The sequence below is a fragment of the Sander vitreus genome, chromosome 6, assembly GCF_031162955.1.
Source record: "Sander vitreus isolate 19-12246 chromosome 6, sanVit1, whole genome shotgun sequence".
Classification (NCBI taxonomy): domain Eukaryota; kingdom Metazoa; phylum Chordata; class Actinopteri; order Perciformes; family Percidae; genus Sander; species Sander vitreus.
Window position 1 is genome coordinate 28,992,902 of NC_135860.1, and position 23,108 is coordinate 29,016,009.

Sequence of the window (23,108 nt, forward strand, 5' to 3'; positions counted from 1 at the left end):
TGTAGGCTGCGTTTTTGAAAAATAAATTAATTAATTAATTAACTAATTCCCCTCCAATGTAAATGCACCCAGCAGATAAATATGCAAAGAGATTTTATTGCAAATTTTCAATCAAATGATTCACATTTAAATACGGACTTTTTACAGTTAGGCTATCTTAGATGTCGCTGCACAAATATTTGACTTTTCATTTGTTACATGTTATCATATTCCCTTGGGGATGAAAAACTTGGCTCATCTTACCAAAAAGTCATGAACACACAATGACAGATAGAGATATAACAAAACAACTGACTGACAACGCCATAACACTTTAAAGTTGCATTAACTGGCATGAGATGAACTCATGGGAATAGAGGGGAAACGGGAGACTAGAGATGTTCTGTTGTGTTTGTTCGTGTTTCACAAAGAGTTTAACCTGAGCCAGACCGTACAACAAAGATAGAAATCATATCACATCCATACAGGGATAGTAGTATACAGCTGTTAATACTTAATAAAATATATGACACACTGGTATCAGATCAGTATTCGGTATCGGCCGATACGCAAGTTCAGGTATCGGAATCGGGGAGCAAAAAATGGTATCTCTACTTTGTCCATATCTCTACTCTACTCTGTCCACATGTCTGTATCTGCAAGACGCACTAATGTATTGCACATTCTTGCACTTTAATATTTTAAAGACAGCTAAATGAGTAGTGGAAGATGCTCAATAACATGTTTTTTTTCAAATGAACTTGAAACCACTGACTTTGTGTCCCAGATGAAAGCCAGCTGTTACACACTGCATATCCATTCAATGACTTCCCATTGAAGGCCATTTAGCCAACACTGGCACCACATTATTAAAGGTGAATGGCTGAAGCGCAATATTATGTGTAGCTCCAACCACACAAGCTGTAAGGATCCTTAATGAAAACATCCTTTGTTACAATGTGTTAGTTGGAATGAGTGAGTTGTTAAATAAACTGGCGGTGTGTGAATCCTGTATCAGAAAGCCAGATTGTCCAATTTATCCAAAATAAATGATCGCTGATGAGTTCACGAAAGGTACTTTGCATAGCAGAAATGCTTTAAAAGATCGGATAACTTTCACAAAATACCAACCAGGAGAAAACTGCTGATACTTAACTCTTGTAAAAAGCATTTACAATAACGGCAACAAACCTGATGAGTCTGGGATTTGACGGTGTGACGGGGGTGAAGAAGCACACTTTCATGGCATAATAACTGTAGTAAGCAATTGTTTTAAGGAGTGCAGTTTTCTGCAGCATACACCAACATTCATACATAATGTCAGTATATGGTTTAATAAAATTCCACAGCTCAAACATGTCATAATATGAAATTGATCCAAACCTTAACGCAGAACTTAGTTTAACATGTGCTGGCCATAAATGAACACCTGCCACCTGTGATTTTGACTGATAAAATATATCATTACGGACAGAGTATAATGAGCGCGTTTACAAACGTATTATTCAATTACTCATTTAAAGCCCCTATGAGTAGAAATGTTATGGGATTACGGCAACTTAAAAAATATTCACAGTGGTTTTACTGTGAGCAAATGTGCAATATTAATGAATGTATTGACATCCATAATGTTTTATCACATCTATTTAACCTCCCTAAAATCATCTCATGAGCAAGCGAATAGCACCTGATAGAACCTGATGTAATCCAAAAACCTTCTGACATTTCAATAGTATCTATCAGATCCAGTGTGGGGTCTTATACAGTCATTTATCATACAGTATGATGGCCGTGTTAACAGTGAACAGTATTTATTGAGGCGTTTCTTTATATGTCTGTTGTTCACCCGCCTCACAATACACACATCCTTCTATTTCTACAAATGTATCGATCCTCACAGACGCTGAAAAAAAACACGTCAAGTCAATACACGGCCACCTCCACACCCTTTTACACGCCTAGTGAAGCATGGACAAAAACCTGTTAATGATATGTACAGTACGGGCATAAAAGGCTTCGGTGGAAGGGGAAAATAAAAGAAATAAGTCATTAAATACTATTACTACTTGTATACTTTGCATTAAATACACTTGAAAACAACTGTCCATTGAACAGACCAGAATATTTGGGGGGGGGTGTCCTTCTGATGTTCCACAGGCTGGTGATCACAGTTTAGTTGGTTTTTACGCAGATGACGTAATGGAGGCCAGAGTCAATGTGGATCCAATGGTTTCCATTGTGCCACTGACTTCCTAAAGGAGATTTTCACGTTTTCTTTAAGTCTGTCCTAAAACTATACTCACATGCCCATATGTACATTGAAACTGGTTGTGCTTACTGTAATCATTCACGCCATTCATACTGGCCATTAAGAGAATCTTTCCTAACGCAAACTCAATGCAAGTGATGGGGACAAAGTTTATTTGAAGTTTATATGAGGCTTCAGCTGTCTGAATTAGACAAATCAAGTGGGTATCTTTCATATTTACAGCCTATTGTGAACAAAATTCCCCCTTTTTTGGTACCCTGGACAGTTTCCTTGCTGATCTGTGGACAGTAACACAAATATGGAATTTCATACTACAAACACTAACTTTGGAAGATTCCTACTTTATTTGACTAAGACTGCTGAGCCCTCAGATTATCAGGAGGAACAATTACAACAGTAAAGAAAACCTGTTTCACTGTTCATATCAGCACTATTGTTTCAAGACATAATGTATTTGAAAAAATATATGAACCTGTCCTTTAACTCTGGTGAGGATTTTAAATGAGAAACCTTTAGGACTTTTACTGTATGTAGACGATCCTGGACAGATTATTTCGGTTTGAATAAAATGGCAGGACTGTATTGTGACCTGACTGCCAAAGACCTGCCAAAAAGCCCCAGAGCAATGGTATGTAGCCATATGCATGACAGCTTTCACACATAGAGCCCCTTTCACACATGCACTGCAAACCTAGACTAGTCAGTGCCGATGTTCTGTGTACTGCCTTTCATGCAGATGAATGGCGTCAGTACCCGGCGGTCCCTGTTTAAACTGCAGCATAAAAATAAAAGAAAGAAAATAAACTCCTCTGGATGATTTTGCGTCGGCCGGTTGAAAATCAGCGACTTTTCCTCTTTAGCGTTTAGCCGTGTCATCGTCCCAAGCTCCGCCTTCTTGTCCAAATATGGTTACTTCTGGTAACCAATGGGTGACGGTCAGACAGATTCAAGGAAAGGCAAGAGACTCGGTTGTTTATGACCAAATTATGAACCGGCTCTGTGACCACGGTGTAATCTGCATCATGTCCTGCTTCCTATGCACTCTAGCCAGGCGCCACCCCTCGCCTAAACCAAACCGAGGATTTCCAGGAAGTGAAAGCTCTCCTGTTGCGCGCAACATGTGTGAAAGGGAAACTCATATGTTAAAACGGCTTAGTTAAGCTACTGAAAACTGTACAGACCGACTCAAGTTAAACTATGTGCTTTAATAAGACCAGTGCCTTTTCCATGTGAATATGATACCAAGCTGCAATTTCAGATTCAGCAGTGAAGCATCTGAAAACAGTGGCCTTTATACAGTCCAGTATACAGCGTGTCTGCCATTATGCTGTCTTCCAATTATTTATTTGACCTTTAGAATTCAAATGTTCCTACAATCATTGACACATGTAGAGAACAGTACACAGTCACTACGTCACTATCCAACCAGCCAACAACCATCATCATGCGACACTTATGATCAACAGTATCCAATGTTGTTCTGAATACTTGGCTAATTGTCTTCAACATCAATTCTCAATATAGCAAACAGTGGATCTGTCAACGTTTCCAGACGTAGCTCAGGTTTGTCGGCGCTTCTGAAGGGTTCTAGGGCTGGTCCTGGTCTTAATGGCTGAGGTAGTACACTTGGTCTGGGTAAGGCTCTTTGTAGAGCCCCTGGAAGTGCTAGAATAGCTACTGACAGGTGTGCAGTCCTTTGTCGAGTCCTCTGTGGTCCCCTTGGAAGTGTCCTTTGCAGCACCTTTGGAATTATGGATAGAGTACCTGCTGGCTGGTGAAGTACACTTGGTAATGTCCTTACTAGTAGCTTTGTTAGTACCCTTAGCAGTGTGCTTGGCAGAATAACTTGCTGGTGGGTCAGTGTGTATGTGTTTGGATGTCACTGAGTTGATAGCAGCTTTAGTTGCAGTAGTCCTAGCAGCAGCAGCAGCAGCTCTGGCAACAGTCCTAGATTCAGTAGTCCTGGTTAGTAGCGTAGGGACTGTGGATGACACAGGCTGATTTCTCTGCAGCCTTTTGTCTCTCACATGTCTGCATATGACCTCAGTTACAGGGCTCAGGTCATAGTCGGTGATGATGTTGGTGAAGTTGACCCCTTCCTGAGAGGGCTCCAGAGCAGAGACACTGCTCAAACTTAACTTTCCAACATTGCCCTTGTCCTGTAGGTCTTCACTAATACAACTGTCCCTCTCCAGTCTCATCTCTCCAACGTGGTCACAGCTGCCTTCTTGTCTAAGTTCTTCATCATGGCGGCCAGTGATATCACCAATATGACTCACGTCCTCCACTCTAACCTCTTCGTTACAGTTGGCCTCCCTCTGTGGGATCTCACCAATATGGCAGTCACTCTCCGATGGGACATCACCATCATTGTATTGCACTGTCCTGCACTTCTTCGATGAGTTGCTGTCCGAAGGAACCCGCTTCGGAGGGGGAGGGCTGGTGTCTGGTGGGAGGCCTCTCTTTCTCCTGGACAACCTCAGGACCCCAGGGCTCTCCCTTAGCGACCTGATGACTGTGCCATTAGTCAATGCTATTTGGGCTGGAGTCCTGCTTGAATGTCTTCCTGAGTTCTGGACACTACCGAAGGTCTTGGCGTTGCTATAGTACTTTGAGACGTTTTGGTGGTGGAGAGGAAGGTGCTGATTGCGAGGCAGCTGGTGTTTGCTATGCCGGGAGATGTGTTGGTTGTTGCTTTCCTGGGGTCTTGGTTTACAGGTATTGCTCGGCCTTGTGCAGGGCCTGGGGGAGCGTCTGCTGCCTGCCCCAGTGCCATGCTTTAAGGTAGGAACTGACCGGACACAGGAAGTTCTTTGTTCGGAGAGTCCAGTTACCATTGCAACCTGCAAAGGAAAGAGATATGGCTAGATAAGGCCTGGGAATAATTCAATTAGAAAAAAACAGTTATGAGCATGATTCTGTAAACAGATGGCCCTCTGTTCTTTACCAGCGCAGTGACACAGCAGCATATTTAGCTTCTGTAATGTAATTCAGTAAAAAGGAAAAACTTCGAGAAGGATTTGATTTAATCGCTAACCCTTATTTTCCACCGGGCACGTCTGCGCTGCGTTCTGGAGGCACTGCGACCCATCACGGCCAATCAAGTAATCAATCAATCATCAATGCTTCCTACTCCACCATCTGTGTCACGGCGCGTCCCAGAAGCGTGCATGAAGCGGCTATCGGCTCCGCTCTGCCAAAGATACGCGCCAGGTCTATTTTCACGTGAGCCGTGGGGCGTTCGGAAAGCTGGGCAGGAAGTGAAACAGCGATAGCATCACCACCCCCCAATACTGTTTAGGTCTGCCCTGAGCTGCAGGTATGCTTTTTAAGAAAAGCTCGTAGGATGGTTAAAGGTGCAACAAAGTATTCACTTCTGAGATAATTATCATGAAAAAGGCTGAATTTTGCTTTTAATGTTGATGCTCTAAAATCTTAAAGGTCCCATGACATGGTGCTTTTTGGATGCTTTTATAGAGGCCTTAGTGGTCCCCTAATACTGTATCTGAAGTCTCTTTTATATAGGCCTTAGTGGTCCCCTAATACTGTATCTGAAGTCTCTTTTATATAGACCTTAGTGGTCCCCTAATATTGTATCTGAAGTCTCTTTTATATAGGCCTTAGTGGTCCCCTAATAGTGTATCTGAAGTCTCTTTTATATAGACCTCAGTGGTCCCCTAATACTGTATCTGAAGTCTCTTTTATATAGACCTTAGTGGTCCCCTAATATTGTATCTGAAGTCTCTTTTATATAGGCCTCAGTGGTCCCCTAATACTGTATCTGAAGTCTCTTTTATATAGGCCTCAGTGGTCCCCTAATACTGTATCTGAAGTCTCTTTTATATAGGCCTTAGTGGTCCCCTAATACTGTATCTGAAGTCTCTTTTATATAGGCCTTAGTGGTCCCCTAATACTGTATCTGAAGTCTCTTTCCCGAAATTCAGCCTTGGTGCAGAATTACAGCCACTAGAGCCAGTCCCACAATGAGCTTTCCTTAGGATGTGCCATTTCTGTGTCTGTAGCTTTAAATGCTATTGAGGAGGAGAGAGGGGGGGCAAGGTGGAGGGTGGGGGTTTGCTTGTTTGAAAGCCATGATGCCTCTCTCTCATGGATGTGCCAAATTCTCTGGGCGGGCAAAGCAGAGAAAGGGGAGGTAACCTTCCTCCTTATGACGTCATAAGGAGAAGATTCCAGATCGGTCCATCTGAGCTTTCATTTTCTCAAAGGCAGAGCAGGATACCCAGGGCTCGGTTTACACCTGTCACCATTTCTAGCCACTGGGGGACCATAGGCAGGCTGGGGGAACTCATATTAATGTTAAAAAACCTCATAAAGTGACATTTTCATGCCATGGGACCTTTAATTTGTGATCAACAAGATAAAGACAATAATGCTTTTTGCACCGCAACCAACTGAACTGCATGTGTATCAGAGTGAGATTCAATCTTATCCATGTTACTGATGATACAACCAGACATTCAGACAGAGAAGCATGTAGAAAAGATGATCAGACCTGGTTAGTCCTGCTGACCTGTAGGGAGAGCTGGCGAGGTCTCAGGAGGTGTCTCTCAGCTCCCTCTCCCCTCATCCTCCTCTGCTGTTCCTCTTCTCTCCTCTCTCTCTCCCTTCTCCTCTGTTCCCGGGCCGTTAGAGGGCAGAAGGAGCCTCCAGGCCTCCCTCTCAGAGAGTCTCGCTGCACTGTAGGACAGCAGGACAGACACAGAGGCACAACCACATTATATAAAAGCATGTTGTTGGATGAATTAAAACTACCTTTTAATCCGATGTTGCCTCAATCATCAGAGTGTTGAAGAGACTGACGAGACTGTATGTAAGTGAATACATGCAGATCCACAGACAGGCGAGTGGAGGGGTACCTGCTGTTCTCCTGAATATGCTCATGTTCTTCCCCTCAGCTGCAGTCCTGTGATTGGTGGAAAGACAGGAAGTAAGATGCCGAGCACCAGCTGACCCCTTGGCTCGTCCACTCGCTACGAAGGCCATGTTGCTAGGCAGCGCTGCTGAACCTGAAGTGAAAGAGGAAATGCCTTCATTGATTCTGGAGGAGATGCAGTATGATCACTGGTGCGGGTCTGCGCCCGCCCGCCGGATCCACTGTGCCCGTCTGGCCGAGCCCTCCATCCCCCAACTCCGGCTAGCTAAATGTTGCACACACAGTGTTCCCGACTTGGCGTCTTTCTTTCAGGACTTAGCGACTTTTCAGACCCTCTTTGCGACTTGCTGCTCAGACTAATTTCAGTCAGCAGCTGTGGTTCCTCTGGCAAAAAGGCGTGTTTTGCAGTGGGCGTGTCTTGTACAAGGCGTGTTTTGCAGTGGGCGTGTCTTGTACGGGGCGTGTTCTACGGTGGCCGTGTCTTGTACGGGGCGTGTTTTGTAGGGTCTGTGAGGCGCAACTGGACCCTTCTCAGCAGCTCATTGCGTTTGTTTTTTGCTAATGCAGTAGTACTTACCTTCCTTCTCTTGAATAATTGAGATATCAGATGGGTTTACACACCGGTGCGTCGGTCTTTCTTCAGCATTAATTGAACAGTTGTTGTATACTCAGTTATACGATGATATGGAGCTGAGCTCTCCGATCAGACCACTACTGCACATAGACTGTACCTATGTGGTGAATGGGCAGCGTGTGTGCTTGTAGCTCACCTCTCAGACAGAGAAAAGACAAGAAGTCCTCAGTCTTGGGTCTGCACCTGGTCAGACAGGTGACCACGGCCAGGCTGTGGTTACTCCGTGCTGCTGTCATCAACACTCCAGGTCCTGGAGAGCTGGGGGGGGACTGGGCGAACTTCCTCTGCGCTCGCAGCCTTGGTCTGCACACACATGCACAACCACATTCACACACTGTCAGTTGCCAGTTTATTGGGTAAAATATATATATTCTAATACATGTCATGCAATACATCCAAGTGTCCCTATATGTATGTATATGTATAAATACACCCTATATATATATATATATGGCACGAACATGCAAACACACACAGTAAAGCAGGTGACCTCTTGCTGGCGGGGTCATCCTTGTGACGATGGATGCTAGCAGGGCGGCGCTGCTGAGGCCGTGTCTGTAAGGACCAGCTCCAGCTGGGACCAGCAGACAGCAGTGACTGACGCCGGCTGATGCCATTAACGCGGGGGCCTAAGAGGACAGGTAGGACTTTAGTTTCTTACGTGAAGCATTTTCACGTCTTAAGAGACATGACCACAAACGTCACAGAAATCAAAGTGGTATGAGCAGAAACTGTAAAGGGCGGACTAGAATCAGATTGAGCTGTAACTCAGACAGAAGAGGAGAAAGGTGTGGACGGTACTGACCGCTGAGGCTTGTGGGAGTGTGTGAGCGCAGTGTCCTGGCCGGGACAGGGGGGCTCAGCGGTGTGTTCTCAGGAGTGCAGGTGGTCTTCACTGAGTGTTTGTGCCGAGGAGCGTGTGTGTGTTTTGCAGTTTCTGTGTATTTCGTGTCGAGCAGCGACTGTGTGTTCTGCGTCTTATGCGAGCGTAGTGTCCTGGTTGATCCAGAACTCTTTTGTAGCGTGTGAGTATTTTCTTGGAGGTGGGTTTGCTGTACAGTGTGTGTAATTTTCCCTGCACACGTTGTTGATTGTGTTTGCATGTTCTGTAGTGTGTGAGTGCATTTATTTTTTGGTGTGTGCGAGTCCTGAGACAAGTTCATTTTTTGCCCTTTGTTGGTGTGTTCATGAGGGCGTAGGTGTTTTGAAATGTGCATGTTCTGTGCACTGTGTGCGTTTTTCTGTGTGTTTCGTGCTCTGTGTGTGACTCTTTGTTGCGGCGTGTGCACACGCTGTCTTGTGCGCGTGTTTTTCTGTGCCCGTGTTGTTCGCTGAGCGTGTAAGAGTGTTTTTTTCACCGTGCGTTTGTGTGCGCGCGTGTGTATGTGTGAGGCACGGTGTGTGTCTCTGAATTCCCTGAGGGAGAGGAAGAGAACTTTGCGGACCAGACGTTCTTCACACCAAGGCATCCCGTCACTGATGTCCTACACACACACACACACACACACATTTGGTGTAAAAACAAATGTGTGTGGTACATCTAAAAAATCCAGATCATTAATGAGGACACAGAGTGGAAAAAAAGTTTTGCTTACATATTTTTTTTTGATGATATTCCGTTTGGGTCTGTCTGTACTCATCTTGCCAAGCAGACGCTAATGGGCACATGAAGTACAGAAGCCTCTTTCACTTTGTTTTCTCTACAGGTGTGGAAATGTAAACTCCACCGCTCCGTCCTGGGAAAGAGGAGTCAGGATATAACAGAAAAACACAAATGTTAGTTTGACTTGATGGCTGTGGTCAAAAATAAAGACACCAACAGTTTAGACATATGAATATACAATCAGTACAAAAACAATTATAGAGTCAAGAAACAACATGGATGTTAGGCTTTATCCTGGAAATGGAGTTTGGTCTAGACTATCTGAGGGATGATGCTTCCTACTGCCACAGCCTAACTGGCTTTGAATAAGACATTTAAAAAAAAACAGCGTTGCATTTAAAACTGACAACACGGCACGATGTAAAGACAGAGCAAAGCTCCAAACAATCTGGGTGTGGAGTCTCATTCTTGACATGGAAAATAAGAACGATTTTGGGGACGGCAGAACAATGACTGCATCCAAGTTTTCACACGTGTATGATATGTAAGGGTCTATCCCCAACTGACAGTGTCCATTATCAGGAACTAATGGCTTCCAGAGTCATTAATTAGCCGAGAAGGGACACCTCATTGGCCATTTAACCTGCTTATACCACGGTCACTTGTCAAGATTTTTTTTTTTCGAGTCAAGTAGAACTTTATTTGTTTTTTTTTAGTACCATGAGCGTGGTATAATCTATTATAATAATATACTGCTTCGACTAAACCTGCCATTGGCCGCAGTGGATCTTATGTTCTGTGTTACATAAGCCTCTTTCCGACCGGAGGGATTTTTGCAGTTCCTAGAACATAACGTTCCTAGAACCCTTTTTTTCTCGTGTTCTGACTGGACCAATTTGGGGATTATTAAGTTCCTCTGACCACAGTTCCTGTAACTCTTTCAGCTCCTACTTCCTTTGGTCTTTTTACTTTTCCCTTTTCTGCATAGTGGTGGTTAGATGGTTGTGTTATAATAACAAAAGGTCAGTTCCTATGGCCACTTGGCCAGTGTGAATGCAAATGGGAAAAAAGGTTTTTTGGGTGAGAGTAGTTAGTAGATCTGTTTAGAAGTGGACTGTTCCTATAACTATGTTCCTGTAACTACTTGGTCAGAAAGAGGCTATAGCCTTGGGAGAGTGCGCTGCTTTAGAGCTTTTTGCTGGTTAAAGTACAAAAGTGTGTACCATCTACTACTGCAACACGCATCAGTCAGGACATGTAGCATGAAGATATTACAGCAAATCATAGGTGTAATTTACAGGGGAATAGGGGGGTTACAACCCCCGCTACTTTCAACGTTTTTGTCTCTTTTTTTCGAGTTAAAAAAAAACTAAATTTGACTGGTTTTGTTTCTTTTTTTTGTCCCGGGACCTCCCTAGATAGTTGGAGATCTCAACCGCCGTTACGCCCTTGCAGCAAACACTGGAGATATGTCAAGCAAAGCTACCACCTGCAGTCACCTGCAGCAGGAAAGGTGTTCCAGATCCACCTGTGATCTGACTTAACTGGCGAAGCGTTGCTGTCTTCATGGATGCTTTTTGTCTTAATGAAATGTCACATTTGCTCCTTTTTTGGTTTCTGCTGTGAGTGAGATGGTTTCGCTCTGCAGAGTTCACCTGCCACACTATGAATGTGGAAGGAAGTAAAATGTTATTCTGTGATTTTAAACTCTGAATGATATTAAAAAAAAAAGGTGTAGGCTACTGTTGAAAGTGCCACACTGTGCGTGGTGTCACTGTCAAAAGGTTGATGTGAAAATCAGGTGATGATAGGCCTGCTTCCACACGGCTCTCTTTCTACTGACACAGCAATGATCCTTTCTCTCTCTTCCACAGTGTGGCTGGAGAGACCTGCTGCATGGCAACACCATTTTACTCACATGCACAGCTGATCAGTGTGTTGGGAATGTAATTAAATTAAAACTCAGGAAAGATAGCAACGCTGCGTCTCCCTCATTTCAACATCTGCCTTTTAGACACACAGTGCATCCGATCACAGCTGGATCTGGGACACCTGCCTCCAACCAGCTTTTACATGGACGGATCTCTGTCAGTACAGTTCAGTAGCCTACAGGGTGTACGGGCTGCGATAGGGAGTGCGGATGGCAATTCTGTGTGCAACCCTGACCAGCCTGTAAGGGCGCCTAACATCTCTATTCTGGTTATATTAGTCCTTAAACAGAGCAAATATCAAACAATAATCCATCACCCACCTCCAGCAGGATTATCGGCCTACACCACGAGCACAGCGAAAACCGAAGCGGATGGCACACGGAGCCAATCACACTATAACGAACAACGGATCACATGAAATCTCCCAGCAGCTCGAGCGTGCCGTTCTTGCCCTCGCAGAGCCGTCAGGCCCGGTGTGCCGATGGGACTCGGCCCCTGCACGGCTGTGGAGCGCAGGAAGGCAGCATCACTGCGGCTTCCGAACCAAGGCCAGCCCTGCTTATGTTTCTGTGCGCTTGTATTGTCGTAACTACGGTCGGTTCAGACTGCGGGTCATTTCCAGTTGACCCGGAAGTCGGTCGAGGTCCACCATTCACGAGGCTCCGATTCTGGTCGTGTATTAAATAGGCCTACCAACAGAGACAGTTTAGAACAGTATAGAGGATATTTGATACCAAACGCCAAATGTCGTCGTTTGTCATCCCTCGATCCCGGCTTCACCCACAAACCATTGCGCTCTCCGCCGTTTGCAATGCACGGTCACTTCAGCCGACTCCATGATTCTAGTGCGCGTCTATTCTCGTTATTAAGGCATCTGTCTTTAATTATCTACAATCAACCTGCCCTAGCTTCTTATTTTAATGAAACATGATTATTGTTTTAAATTTTCTTTTCTTCTTTTTTTCTCTTAGTTTCTTACTTTCCTCCTCCTTAATGTGTTGCCATCTGTCTGTGCATATACTGTAAATAGTAGTACAATTGGCATGTGTGCAGACTTATTGTGTATTTACTTGTATATAATTTTATTTTATTATTTTTTGTATTTGTGTGTGTGTGTGGGGGGGTCAGTCGGTGTTGGAGTAGTTAGGCTTGGGAGTGTTGTGTGTATATGTGTGAATGTATTTTGTGTTTTGTATTTTTTTATATAATTGTCCAATAAATAATTACTTGGTGCAATAGCTTATCAGCTACACGTGCAACATGTGTTATTTGTTCACTGCTGCTACTGATATTCACACTCTACTTATTCATGTTCGTACTGTATTTCTAATGACACTGCAATACAACTTGTACAATCCATTTGAAACAATCTTTTTAACCTGATCGTAACCTATTCTCACTTGACTTCTACTTAAGGTTTTTATTTATTTCTTACTATGTTACTTTATGTTACTTTATACACTTATTGACTTGCTCTTTCTTACTCTTTTTTATCCTGAATTTCCCTGAGGGGCTCAATAAAGTATTCCAATATTGATAAATAAGATTCTAATAGTAGGCCTACATATTCTAACAGCTGTGTGTGGCGCTGGCTGTGCCAATCAGCAGGCAGCAGCAGGTGTGATAATGAGGTCCAGGCCAGGCCGGGCCAGACTATGCCAGGCTCTCCAGTAGTCGCCGTCTTTCTGCTCTCTGTTTCTCCCATCATGTCGGTGTTCGCGTTGCTTCTTTGGGCATTGTTACGTGGTACACTGGGAGGTCCGGTTCAGCGCGCGGCACGGTCGGAGGGAGTAAATCCCGCACAGACGAACCAGGAGGAATATGGCGTTTCCCCGCGCGCTTCATTCTACCGCCTGCCCATGTCCCTGCATGCACCTGGGCCACTTGTAGCACGAGAGCTGCTCCGGCCGGTTCCACACAGGAGACCGCTTCCCGCCGGACTGACTGCGCTACTGTTACCGACCCCGAGACCACACCATAGCGTCCAGGAGACGGGTGCACGCGCTGTGGAAGTCTGGTGCGGTCTCGATCAGGTGTCCGTGTGCGTGGACCGTTTCCAGCTGCGCGCGTGGACCGTTCCGTCCCTGTTCCGACTGGGCTCGTGCGAAGCCAGCAGCGTCAGCCCCCGCTTCCTGTTCTTCCGCTTCAGACTGACGGAATGCGGCGGAGAGGCCAAGGTCGGGACACATGGGTATCATTTCACAGCTCCGTAGCGGCCTCTATTCCTGCTCGTAGATCCACACTTTAGCCTACTGAGTGCAAGTGATATCATAGGCGTGGGGGGTGTGCAGGGGATATGCCCTCTCCCCCAGCCCCCAATATTTAGAAGAGGTAGATTTTTCTCACCTTAAAAGATGTGAAAGACAACCCACTTCCCAAAAGAGGTAAAAATGACTAGTCAGGGGGCTCAAAACATGTACGGGAAACAAGAACTGTCTTCTTTGCAACATTGGGGGGGGATTAAAGAACACAACGAGCGAGAAAAATAAAATGTGAATTTCTTCTTTTTTTTTCTTTTTTTTATCAATTTTGTATTTTATTTTTTTTAATATTTTGAACATACAGAACAAATACAATTGAACAAGAACAAAAACCCTCTCTCAAAAACAAACAGAAATCACACCTTGCCTAGTCACACTCTAATTCTTGTTAGTCTGAGGTCATTATGACTGATACTTGTGCTGCTGCGTTTTTCCATAGGTCTATAGTCGACAATTTGGCTTTGTTAAACCTTGCTGTAGAGAGCTCAAGCATAACTGTCTAGAAAATATGCCAACCACTGTTTTATACAGAGCGAGTGGGGGAGCCAGTGCTGAGCTATCATTTTCTTGGTTGCTGTCGAGCCGGCTAGCCAAACTTTCTTCTGTCTCCCAAGCAGGTGTAATTTAGAGTCGTCATTAAGTAACAAAACAATCGAGTCAGTAGGAAGTCGACATCCTATCACATCAGTTATTATTGATGTTGTTTTATTCCAGAACTCATGCACCTGTTCACACTCCCACACCATATGTAGGACAGTTCCAGTTTGTTGAGCTTGACAGAACGTGCAATAGGGAGTGGGAATGACTTTAGAGACATATCTCTTCTAAGGAGTCCAGTATGTCCTATGACATGTTGAAATGGATCTGCTGGTGATTTGGGTTCTTGGAACAATGGAAAATGTTGTCCCAAACTGTCTCCCAATTAATTGCATTCCCCTCAGGGCTCAGCTCTCGCTCCCATTTTCTTGCTATAAGATGTGATTTCATGTCTTTTTATAGATTTGGACTTCTGGCTTTAACAAGGTCTCATTCTCTAACAGATTTGTTGTTGAGATGTAGCCTAAAAAGAAACCCGAACAAGATAACGTGTGATGTTTTCACTATGCAGAAAGTTTAGAACAATACAGGAGAATAACAATTTCCTTTTAGCCTACATAAATAGACATTTGCAACATAAATTGTTGCATAAAAATTCACCAGAATGCAGGAAATGAAGTGTTAGAAATCTTTGAGATTAGATCTTTAGGTTAAGCTAAATTGTAGGCTAATAAACAGAATTATCATTTAAAGTTGATGGAATAGCATACATAGAGATGTGTACAGATATGAAAAAATGATATGATAGCGAAGTGATTATGTGAGTATGTATGAGGCTGTTGTTACTTTTTAGGCAGTAAAAATCCAGATGTAAAGATGGTGAAATCTAGTTTGACTCAAATGGCTTTAAATTTAGTTGGATTGGGACATGATTTCATATTGAATCTATCAAACTCTTTATCTCTCAGGTTGTTGGTGGTCAGCTGGTGTATACTTATTCTCTGTATTACACTCCTCCTCCGCAAGGCTACATCATCCGAGTCCTACCGCTGAACCTTCCCATCCAGTGCTATTACGACAGGTAAGGTCAGGGCTTTCGGCAGCATTCAGATCAGTGTGTGTCTTCTCTGTGACCCAGAATGACAAACGAGATGAGGAGGCGTCTGCAGGTCTTTTTTATTGAACATTTCCCTGCTCGTAGTCCCAATCCACTCACTCTGTCAGGTCGCGTAATAATCAATTTTTTTAAATCCTGAGTGAAAGCAACAGCAGGCAGAAAAGAGAATAGACTAACATGTCTTTGAGCCGTGTGGCTGTTAATTAAAACGGCGGTAGAAGAAGTATTCAGATCCTTTAAGTAAAAGTACTAATACCACACTGTAAAAATACTGTTACAGTAAAAGTCTTGCATTGAAATGTTACTAAAGTATAAGTATCATCAGGAAAATGTACTTAAAGGGTATATACTGTTTTTTTTCAACCTGGACCCTATTTTCCTATGTTTTTCGTGTGTAAGTGACTGATGGGAACAACAATCTTTGAAATAAGCGGGAACGTTGTAACCGGCAGCCACATACTGGGCTGCAATGTAACCCTATGGGGCAAATGTTCAGCGTCAGTTAACGTCCACTAAAAGTGCTGTTTTTACAATTGACAGGCTCAGATTATTATTTTAAGTGTCTGACAACATTATGAAATGATACAGAGATAGACCTTTAAATCCTCTTTAAGACCTTTCTGTTTAACCAGAAACAGCTCTGAGGTCGCTAGTGCTAAACCCACCAGACTCCCATTTAAAAAAAACTATACTTTTAGCGCATATAGAGGCAACATATTTTCACATGTAAATCGGTAAACTGTGTTTATTTTAACTAAAACTAGAGTTGTGATGGTTGGAAAAGTGGAAAGACGACCCAAAACAGTTTTTCATAGTTTTATGTTTCTGTCGACTTTGAATTAAGTTTATTTTACGATGCTAAAATTACTGTTTATTTACATGTAGTCTGGTGGCTTTAGCGAACGCAATGTTGCAGATGTTTTGATGTTTAAAAAAAGGATCTTACTCTTTAACAAAAAGGTCGACCACCTTAGAAATCCTTTCCATAATGTTGTCAGACAATTAGAATATTAATCTGAGCCTGTCAGCGGCAAAACAAGCACTTTTGTAAACGTAAATTCAAGCTGGACAATTGCCCGATTAACTTATACTGTAGCTTGTTTCGTCGCTGCCGACTGAAGCGGTCTTCCTTATAATAATATAATAGTATGGCTCGGTTTGATTTCATTAAGTCCATTCCATAAGGTCACCCCACTAACTGAAATACAAATGATCTTAACAGTAGTTCACTCAAGAGGTTGTTTTAAATATGAATAAACCTCTTAAAAGATATCCTGGATATACTTGGAACCTCTGTGTTACACTGATGTGTAGAAAGGTACAGAATTACCGTTAGATCCTAGATGATTAATAATGATAATTATGAATGAAGAACAAAATGTCTTATGTCAGCCTCTGGAGTGATGTGGTAGAAACAGCTCTCATTCTCTCTCTCAGGTTTCATTACTCTTACCAAGTTGGCTTCAGACCTCAGGTCCAGCACACAACCTTGATAAAGAGCATCAGGAGTAAACGCAGCTACAGCCTCACTGTCTGCAATGGTAACGCACCTACACCATCTAAATCAGGCTTCGCTATCACTGCAAGATGACACGTTTCCTGTAAACACCTGAAATGATCTGCCTAAACCTGTTATCACGTCTTGTTAAAGCCAAATCTAATATTTGACGTTTATTACAAAATGCAGCTTTAATGTGAACAGTTGGCTTTAAGTGTTAAAGTCTACACTGATTAGTTTTTACCACTCTGATTTTAATCAACACATCGGTATTGTCAGCAAATTTCTAAAACTTCTATCTTTTACTGTAACTTCAAATCTATAAATTGCAAGTTTGATCATGTACAACAAAGAACAGAAGCAAATGCAACTTAAGACTGTCTCTGTCTGTTCGTCTGTCTGTCATTGTCGGTCTGTCAATTCTTCAATTCAATTTGCTTTATTGGCATGAACAAAAAACATGTTGCCAAAGCATTTTACAGAAAATGCATATATAGTACATATCACATATTAAATACATACAGTAGGTGTCACAGATTCTATACTGCACTGATAGTTGTACAACACTACATTACAAAACAATTATATAACACAACATAATACTTAACCGTTTTGTACAATATAATTACTGTACAATCTTTAACCAATCTGTAATGTTGGGATCTTATAGTGGTGAGTCAGGTTGTGGCAAGCAGATCCATATTTAGCTGCCAGTGGAGCTGCTGTCTCTTCTCCTAGGAGGACTACCAGCTTCTTTTCTGATGTTAACATTGGGGAAATTTGCTATTTATTTGGCTATTTTTCCAAAGCGTAAATCTCTTAGTGAAGAGAATTTTTCACAGTGGAGGAGGAAGTGTATTTCTGTTTCTATCTCCCCTGTTGAGCAGTGAGCACATACGCTCCCCTCTGGGCAGCCATGTCTGTCTTGAGTCTTCCTGTCTCTACGGCCAGTTGGTGGTCACTGAGCCTGTATTTAGTCAGGATCCGTCTCTGCTTTAGATCTCTGACAGTGTGCACATACTCAGCCAATTTATATTCTCTGTTAAGAGTCAAGTAACAATCTAGTCTACTTTGTGTTTTTGTTTGACTTTTCCAATGTTCTAAATATTGATCTTTTGAATGATTCATAATCTGTTTTGTTGTGATGTTTTGAACCAGTGCTGATGGAAGCCTGGTTTGTTAGCGTCACCATCAGCTGACTGAGGGGACTGTTTTCAGGATTCAGCTCTTGGGTTTTTAGTGCTTTGAAATGAAGTGATGTCTTTTTGGCTTAAATTAAGATGTGTCCAAAATGTAATAGCTTGTTTCTGTATATTTAGCAGTAATGGGAAACGTCCCAGTTCTGCTCGACAGGTGTTATTTGTCAAGCAGGGTCTCTATCGGGCGTTTGTCCCAGGAGTCATGCTCCAATCTACTGAGTGGGCCCCAAATTTCTCTTCCATATAGTGCTATTGGTTAGCCTGGATGCTGGCCAAACTTGGCCCCGCCCACAACATTCGAGGTCAGGAAGTTCACATTCTGACTAGAATCTGAGTATGATGATGTCAGGCTAGCTATTGGTACAATTAAACTATCAAATATTTTAGTCCAGATTCTAATTGGAATGTTAATGCTGAACAGCTTGGTTTTTAATGCATACATCGCCCTGCATATTTTTTCTTTGAGTGAATGTATGGCTTTATTGAAATTTCCTGATGCCGATAAGGTCAGACCAAGGTAAGTATCATTTTGTGTGCGTTTTCATTTGGGTGTTATTCAAAGTAAAATGGTGTTTGGTTTCAAGACATCTGGCTTTTATTTTTTTTTTTTTTTGAAAGATCATAATTTGAGTTTTCTTGAAATTGACCGCCAATGCCCAGTTATGGCAGTATTGTTCCAGGATGGACAGGTTATGTTAAAGACCATCTCTGGTTGGAGACAACAAAATAAGGTCATCTGCATAAAGCAGGTATTTAATCTCTGTGTCTAAGAGTGCGAGGCCTGGAGCTGCTGATCGGTCCAACTGGTCTGCAAGTTCATTTATGGACAGGTTGAATAATGCAGGACTTATACAGCACCACACCGTGTCCTTGAGTAAAATATTCTGTTCTTTTGATTATTAATTTTCACAGCACATTGGTGTGAGAGAGAGAGAGAGAGAGAGAGAGAGAGAGAGAGAGACACTGAGCCCTCTGTAGGTATTAGGGTCTGATTTATTTCCATTTTTGTGGATTGGGGTGATCAGCACCTGGTTCCAGGCATCAGGAAAGCAGCCAGATGTCAGCACCATGTTGAATAGTTTAACAACTGCAATTTGTAACTCAGGGGTACTGTTTTTCAGCATTTCATTTTTTTATGCAATCTGTGCCAAAAGCTTTTCTTAATTTAAGAGATTTCAGTTTGTCTGTTAACTCTTTTTGTGTAATTGGATAATCTAATGGATTGTGGTTGGTTTTGATGGCTGATTCAAGATTGTCTAATTTATGTTCAAGTCTTCAGGTGGGATACTTTTGTAAAGGTCACTGAAGTATTTTTCCCAGATGTCTCCATTTGTATTGCCAATTGTTGTGGCTTTGTGGTTTCTAAACTGTTCAACATGACCCTGGTCTACTGCGTTTTCAATCCCCTGAAGTGTTTGATTGGTATAGGGGAATTTCTTTAGTCTTATGGTCTGTTTATATTGTTTCAGAGTTTCAAAGTATTCATGTAGTGTTGGGTCATGTTGGTTTCTGTGTTTTTGGTTTGCGGTCTTAAATGTTTCCTCATTTCTTTACATTCACTGTCAAACCATTTTTTTTCTCAGGTTTTTTGTTCACTTTGAAGGTGTTTTCTTTTTGGTTTTCCAAGTTTGGCATTTAATGCAGCTTTTTAAAGATATGAGTAATGTCTTTTGTTGCTTTAACGTCTTCAGAGGTATTTTGATAGTGGACTATGTTGTATGCGTTTATTGCATGTTTTATTTAATTTGAGTTCAAAGTGTGTATAAATTGTTCATCACAGTTTGGAGCCCATTTGTATGCCTGATTTAGATGTTTCTTAGTGTCTCTACTGTGTTTTTCCCCCCCCAAGTATATATTTATTTGGCTGTGATCTGAGAGGGGGGGTTGTGCTCGTACAGTGAAGGCACTGAATGAGGAGGGGTCCATGTCTGAGATGGCATAGTAAACTACACTTTTATGCTGAACAGTAGGTAAAGCTTTCCAGAATGTCTCCTCTTAACCTCCCATTTAAGATATACCTCTTGACTCCTCTTGACTGTGGTTATGGGGGGTCAAAAGTGATTGTCTAAAAACGTGTTTATCTCCTGTGTGGTCTATACAGTCAGATTCTGAGCCTGCTTTTGCATTGAAGTCCCCACACAGAAGTATTTTGCCTTGGGCTTGAAACTGACAAAGCTCTGTCTGTAGAGAGCTGTAGAAGTCTTCATCATGGTATGGGGATTCTGATGGAGGGGTGTATATTGCACACAGATATAATAAGTGTCTGTTTCTGTCTGTCTGTCTGTCTGTGTCTGTCTGTCTGTCTGTCTGTCTGTCTGTCTGTCTGTCTGTCTGTCTGTCTGTCTGTCTGTCTGTCTGTCTCTCTCTCTCTCTCTCTCTAGCCCAGGGGGAGCCCATCCCTCCAGGCTACTGGTTCTTTTTAGGGGAGCCAGTGTATTTTGTGGCCCAGACAGGAGTGCTGCTGGCTGGGGAGAGGCTTTATGTAGATGCATGCTATGCCACGAGCTCCAAAGACCCAAGCAGCATGCCCAAAGTGGACATCATTACTAATTATGGGTGTGTCTCCAGCCAGAACATGCAGTCACCCAATGTGTTTACAGTAATTGGTTTGTCACTTTGCATGTCTTGATTGATGTTTGTGCTTTGGATTGCAGCTGCATGATCGACAGCAATAGGGAGGGCAGCAGCTCCCTGTTCCTGGCGGGAGTGGGCAGTGTGCTGAAGTTCTCTGTGGATGCCTTTCTCTTCAGAGCAGTCTCACAAGTAAGACCATTTCTTTATTTGATATCCTACAAAAAACATTAAACTCCCTGCAAGCCCTGAAGTCTTTTGACCTATTCTGGCTGAGCAGACCTCAGCAGTGTGTCTGGTAACCAGTGAAGAGAGCGGAGCAGCGGTGTAGTGTGAGAGAACTTGGGGAGGTTGAAAGTACTGTTGCCAGGAAGCAAATGCCACACACTGCACATATACAGCTGTTATGACCACAAGCTATCGGTCTCGGCTGTCTGGTCAACAAAACCTGGCAGGGCCAGTTTCCCACAAGCATATCTCAAGACATTGACACACCCTAAAGTTTTCTTATCTTTCTGTCTGAACCTCCTCTCATGTCAAAGAGTGTATAAAGGTTGCAGAGTTTTGAGTCACTCAACTGATGATTTAACACTGATTCAGCCATTTACACACACAGTACATTTGAGCAACTTTCTACCACAATAGTTTAGGCCCCTACCCAATGGATTCAACATTGGGGGGGAGGGGGTTTGAGATTGCCACTTTTAAGCATAATTAAAATTTTGAACACAAAACACTTCATTTTCTGGATTCTGGTGAATTTTTCTGCAACAATCTGTGCCTTTTCTGCATCAATTTAGGGTGCAAATGTCTTTATGTAAAGGAAATTATAATACGTTTTTGGGGGTGTTGCACTGGCCAGTTTTGATTATTTGGGGGGGGGGGGGTGTAACCCCTCTCATCCCCCCTGTGAATTACGCCTTTGCCCCTACCTCAACCTTAAGGAGCGATTGAAGAGGTGCTGTCCAGTGTGTTTACAATATGCTGGACATAACGGTGGAGTCCAAATCCACATGTGACGTACTATACACCTAGCGGGCTCTCTAATCACCGGCGAGTGTATAACGTCTTTCTACCTGTCTGTCTGCGTGTAGGTGCTGTACCTCCACTGTTCAATGTCAGTCGGGTTCAGCGCGTCCCCCAGCTCAAAGTCCTGCAGCTACAACGAGACTGCTGGCAGGTCGGCAACCCATGTTAACAGAGCCTTCTACATAAGTGGTTGAATGAGAAAGGACAATTAGATGATAAATAAACTATAAAAAGAATAACAATATGAAAACAAATCTGGTGTATCTGTACAACCACGGGTGGCAGTACTTTTGGGAAGGCAGCGCGATGATTTCATGGCCAAATCACTTGGGTGCCTTGAATGAAGTCAAGTGTTTGTACTGATGGACTGCTTTGTTGTTTTTGTGTGTGTAGGTGGGAGGAGCTGGAGGCCACAGCCTCAGTATGCGCCTGCTGTGATTCCATGTGCACGGACATGCAGGACTGTAAGTTCTGACTGAACAAATTACTCTTTTTAAGACAGTTTTCTCATGAAGAATGTCTGTCGAATCAGGTCCTGACATCGTCTAGATTTTCCCTGTCTCACATTTAGCACACAACGGCAGATTGTCCATGTCAGAAGCATTTTCACCTACTTGAAATCCTCCGTTTGGTCTAGGCGAGGGGTGGCGCCTGGACAGAGCGGGCAGGAAGCAGGACATGACGCAGATTACATAGCAGTCGCGCTGATAATTTGGTACCAAAGAACAAGTCTCTCGCCGTTCCTTGAATGTGTCAAAAAAATAATGGTAATCAATTGATTGGCTGGTAAAATGTGAACATTCACTAGGCCAGAGATCTTCAACAGGGGGTCGGGAACCTTAGGGGGTCCTCAGAGTCAATGCAGGGGGGCCTTCAAATTATTGTCGAAAATGTCTTGTATGCAATTTCTACAATATGTAGTAAGAGGGTCCCTCCGCTATCTCTCATTCAGTTAAGGGGTCCTTGGCTTAAAAAACGTTGAGCCCTGCACCAGGTATTTGGCTGGTGGACATAAAGTTAAGTCTGAACCCTACATACAGCTCCTAGACAGGTTCAGGGCTGCATGTGTGAGATGGGCTAAATTAACACCACACCAGCTGGTAACTGAAGATAAGTAAATCAGGGTAATAATATACAATAAAATAAACCTATTAGTTGTGGAGTATCTCACATTATACATAGGACATGATGTATCTATGATAGTGTTGTATCACAGTACAAGTAATTCTGTAATGCATAATCTGGTGCAGTTAGCTCCGATCCAGCTGTCCATTAAGATGGAAAATAGCATAATTGTCTAAAACCTGCATCATCTCTGGCATAACATGTTCTAACGCTTGTCCTTTTGATTACTCAGCTATCGGGAACACAGTGAGCAGTCCAGGCTGGCTCATTGGACAAAGGGCTGAAGAGAAACCAAGGATGCAGGTGACGTCTTTTCAAGCAGAGGACGAAAGACAAAGGCTGGATTATGAAGAGAAGAGGGGTGAAAGAATGGATGAGCACCATAAGAAAATCCGCACTTTTCCACAGGAGACACAGATTGGCCATGAGGAGGAAAATAAAGAAGCCATTCCTGAGAAGAC

The 23,108-nt window shown here is 43.0% G+C and overlaps 2 protein-coding genes across 4 annotated transcripts; one reads left to right on the forward strand and one right to left on the reverse strand.

The window, feature by feature from the left end:
* Nucleotides 1-76: 76 nt before the first annotated feature.
* LOC144520028 (uncharacterized) lies at nt 77-12,406 on the reverse strand. Of its 3 annotated transcripts, none has more exons than XM_078253620.1 (8): nt 11,631-12,406; nt 9,372-9,512; nt 8,582-9,260; nt 8,252-8,405; nt 7,913-8,079; nt 7,126-7,275; nt 6,780-6,946; nt 77-5,091 (listed from the first exon to the last, which is right to left on the reverse strand). In XM_078253620.1, the coding sequence occupies exons 2-8, from the start codon at nt 9,414-9,416 to the stop codon at nt 3,808-3,810; spliced, it is 2,646 nt and encodes an 881-aa protein (XP_078109746.1). In that variant the 5' UTR covers nt 9,417-9,512; nt 11,631-12,406; the 3' UTR covers nt 77-3,807. The 3 variants fall into 3 exon arrangements, with proteins under 3 accessions (XP_078109746.1, XP_078109744.1, XP_078109745.1); XM_078253618.1 differs by having other exon boundaries at nt 6,762-6,946; nt 11,631-12,404; XM_078253619.1 differs by having other exon boundaries at nt 6,762-6,946; nt 8,267-8,405; nt 11,631-12,403.
* On the forward strand, nt 11,682-22,965 carry LOC144519077 (zona pellucida sperm-binding protein 3-like). The gene is made up of 8 exons (XM_078251960.1): nt 11,682-11,904; nt 12,916-13,487; nt 15,077-15,189; nt 16,663-16,766; nt 20,304-20,478; nt 20,577-20,685; nt 21,916-21,986; nt 22,880-22,965. The coding sequence occupies exons 1-7, from the start codon at nt 11,682-11,684 to the stop codon at nt 21,958-21,960; spliced, it is 1,341 nt and encodes a 446-aa protein (XP_078108086.1). The 3' UTR covers nt 21,961-21,986; nt 22,880-22,965.
* Nucleotides 22,966-23,108: the final 143 nt, after the last annotated feature.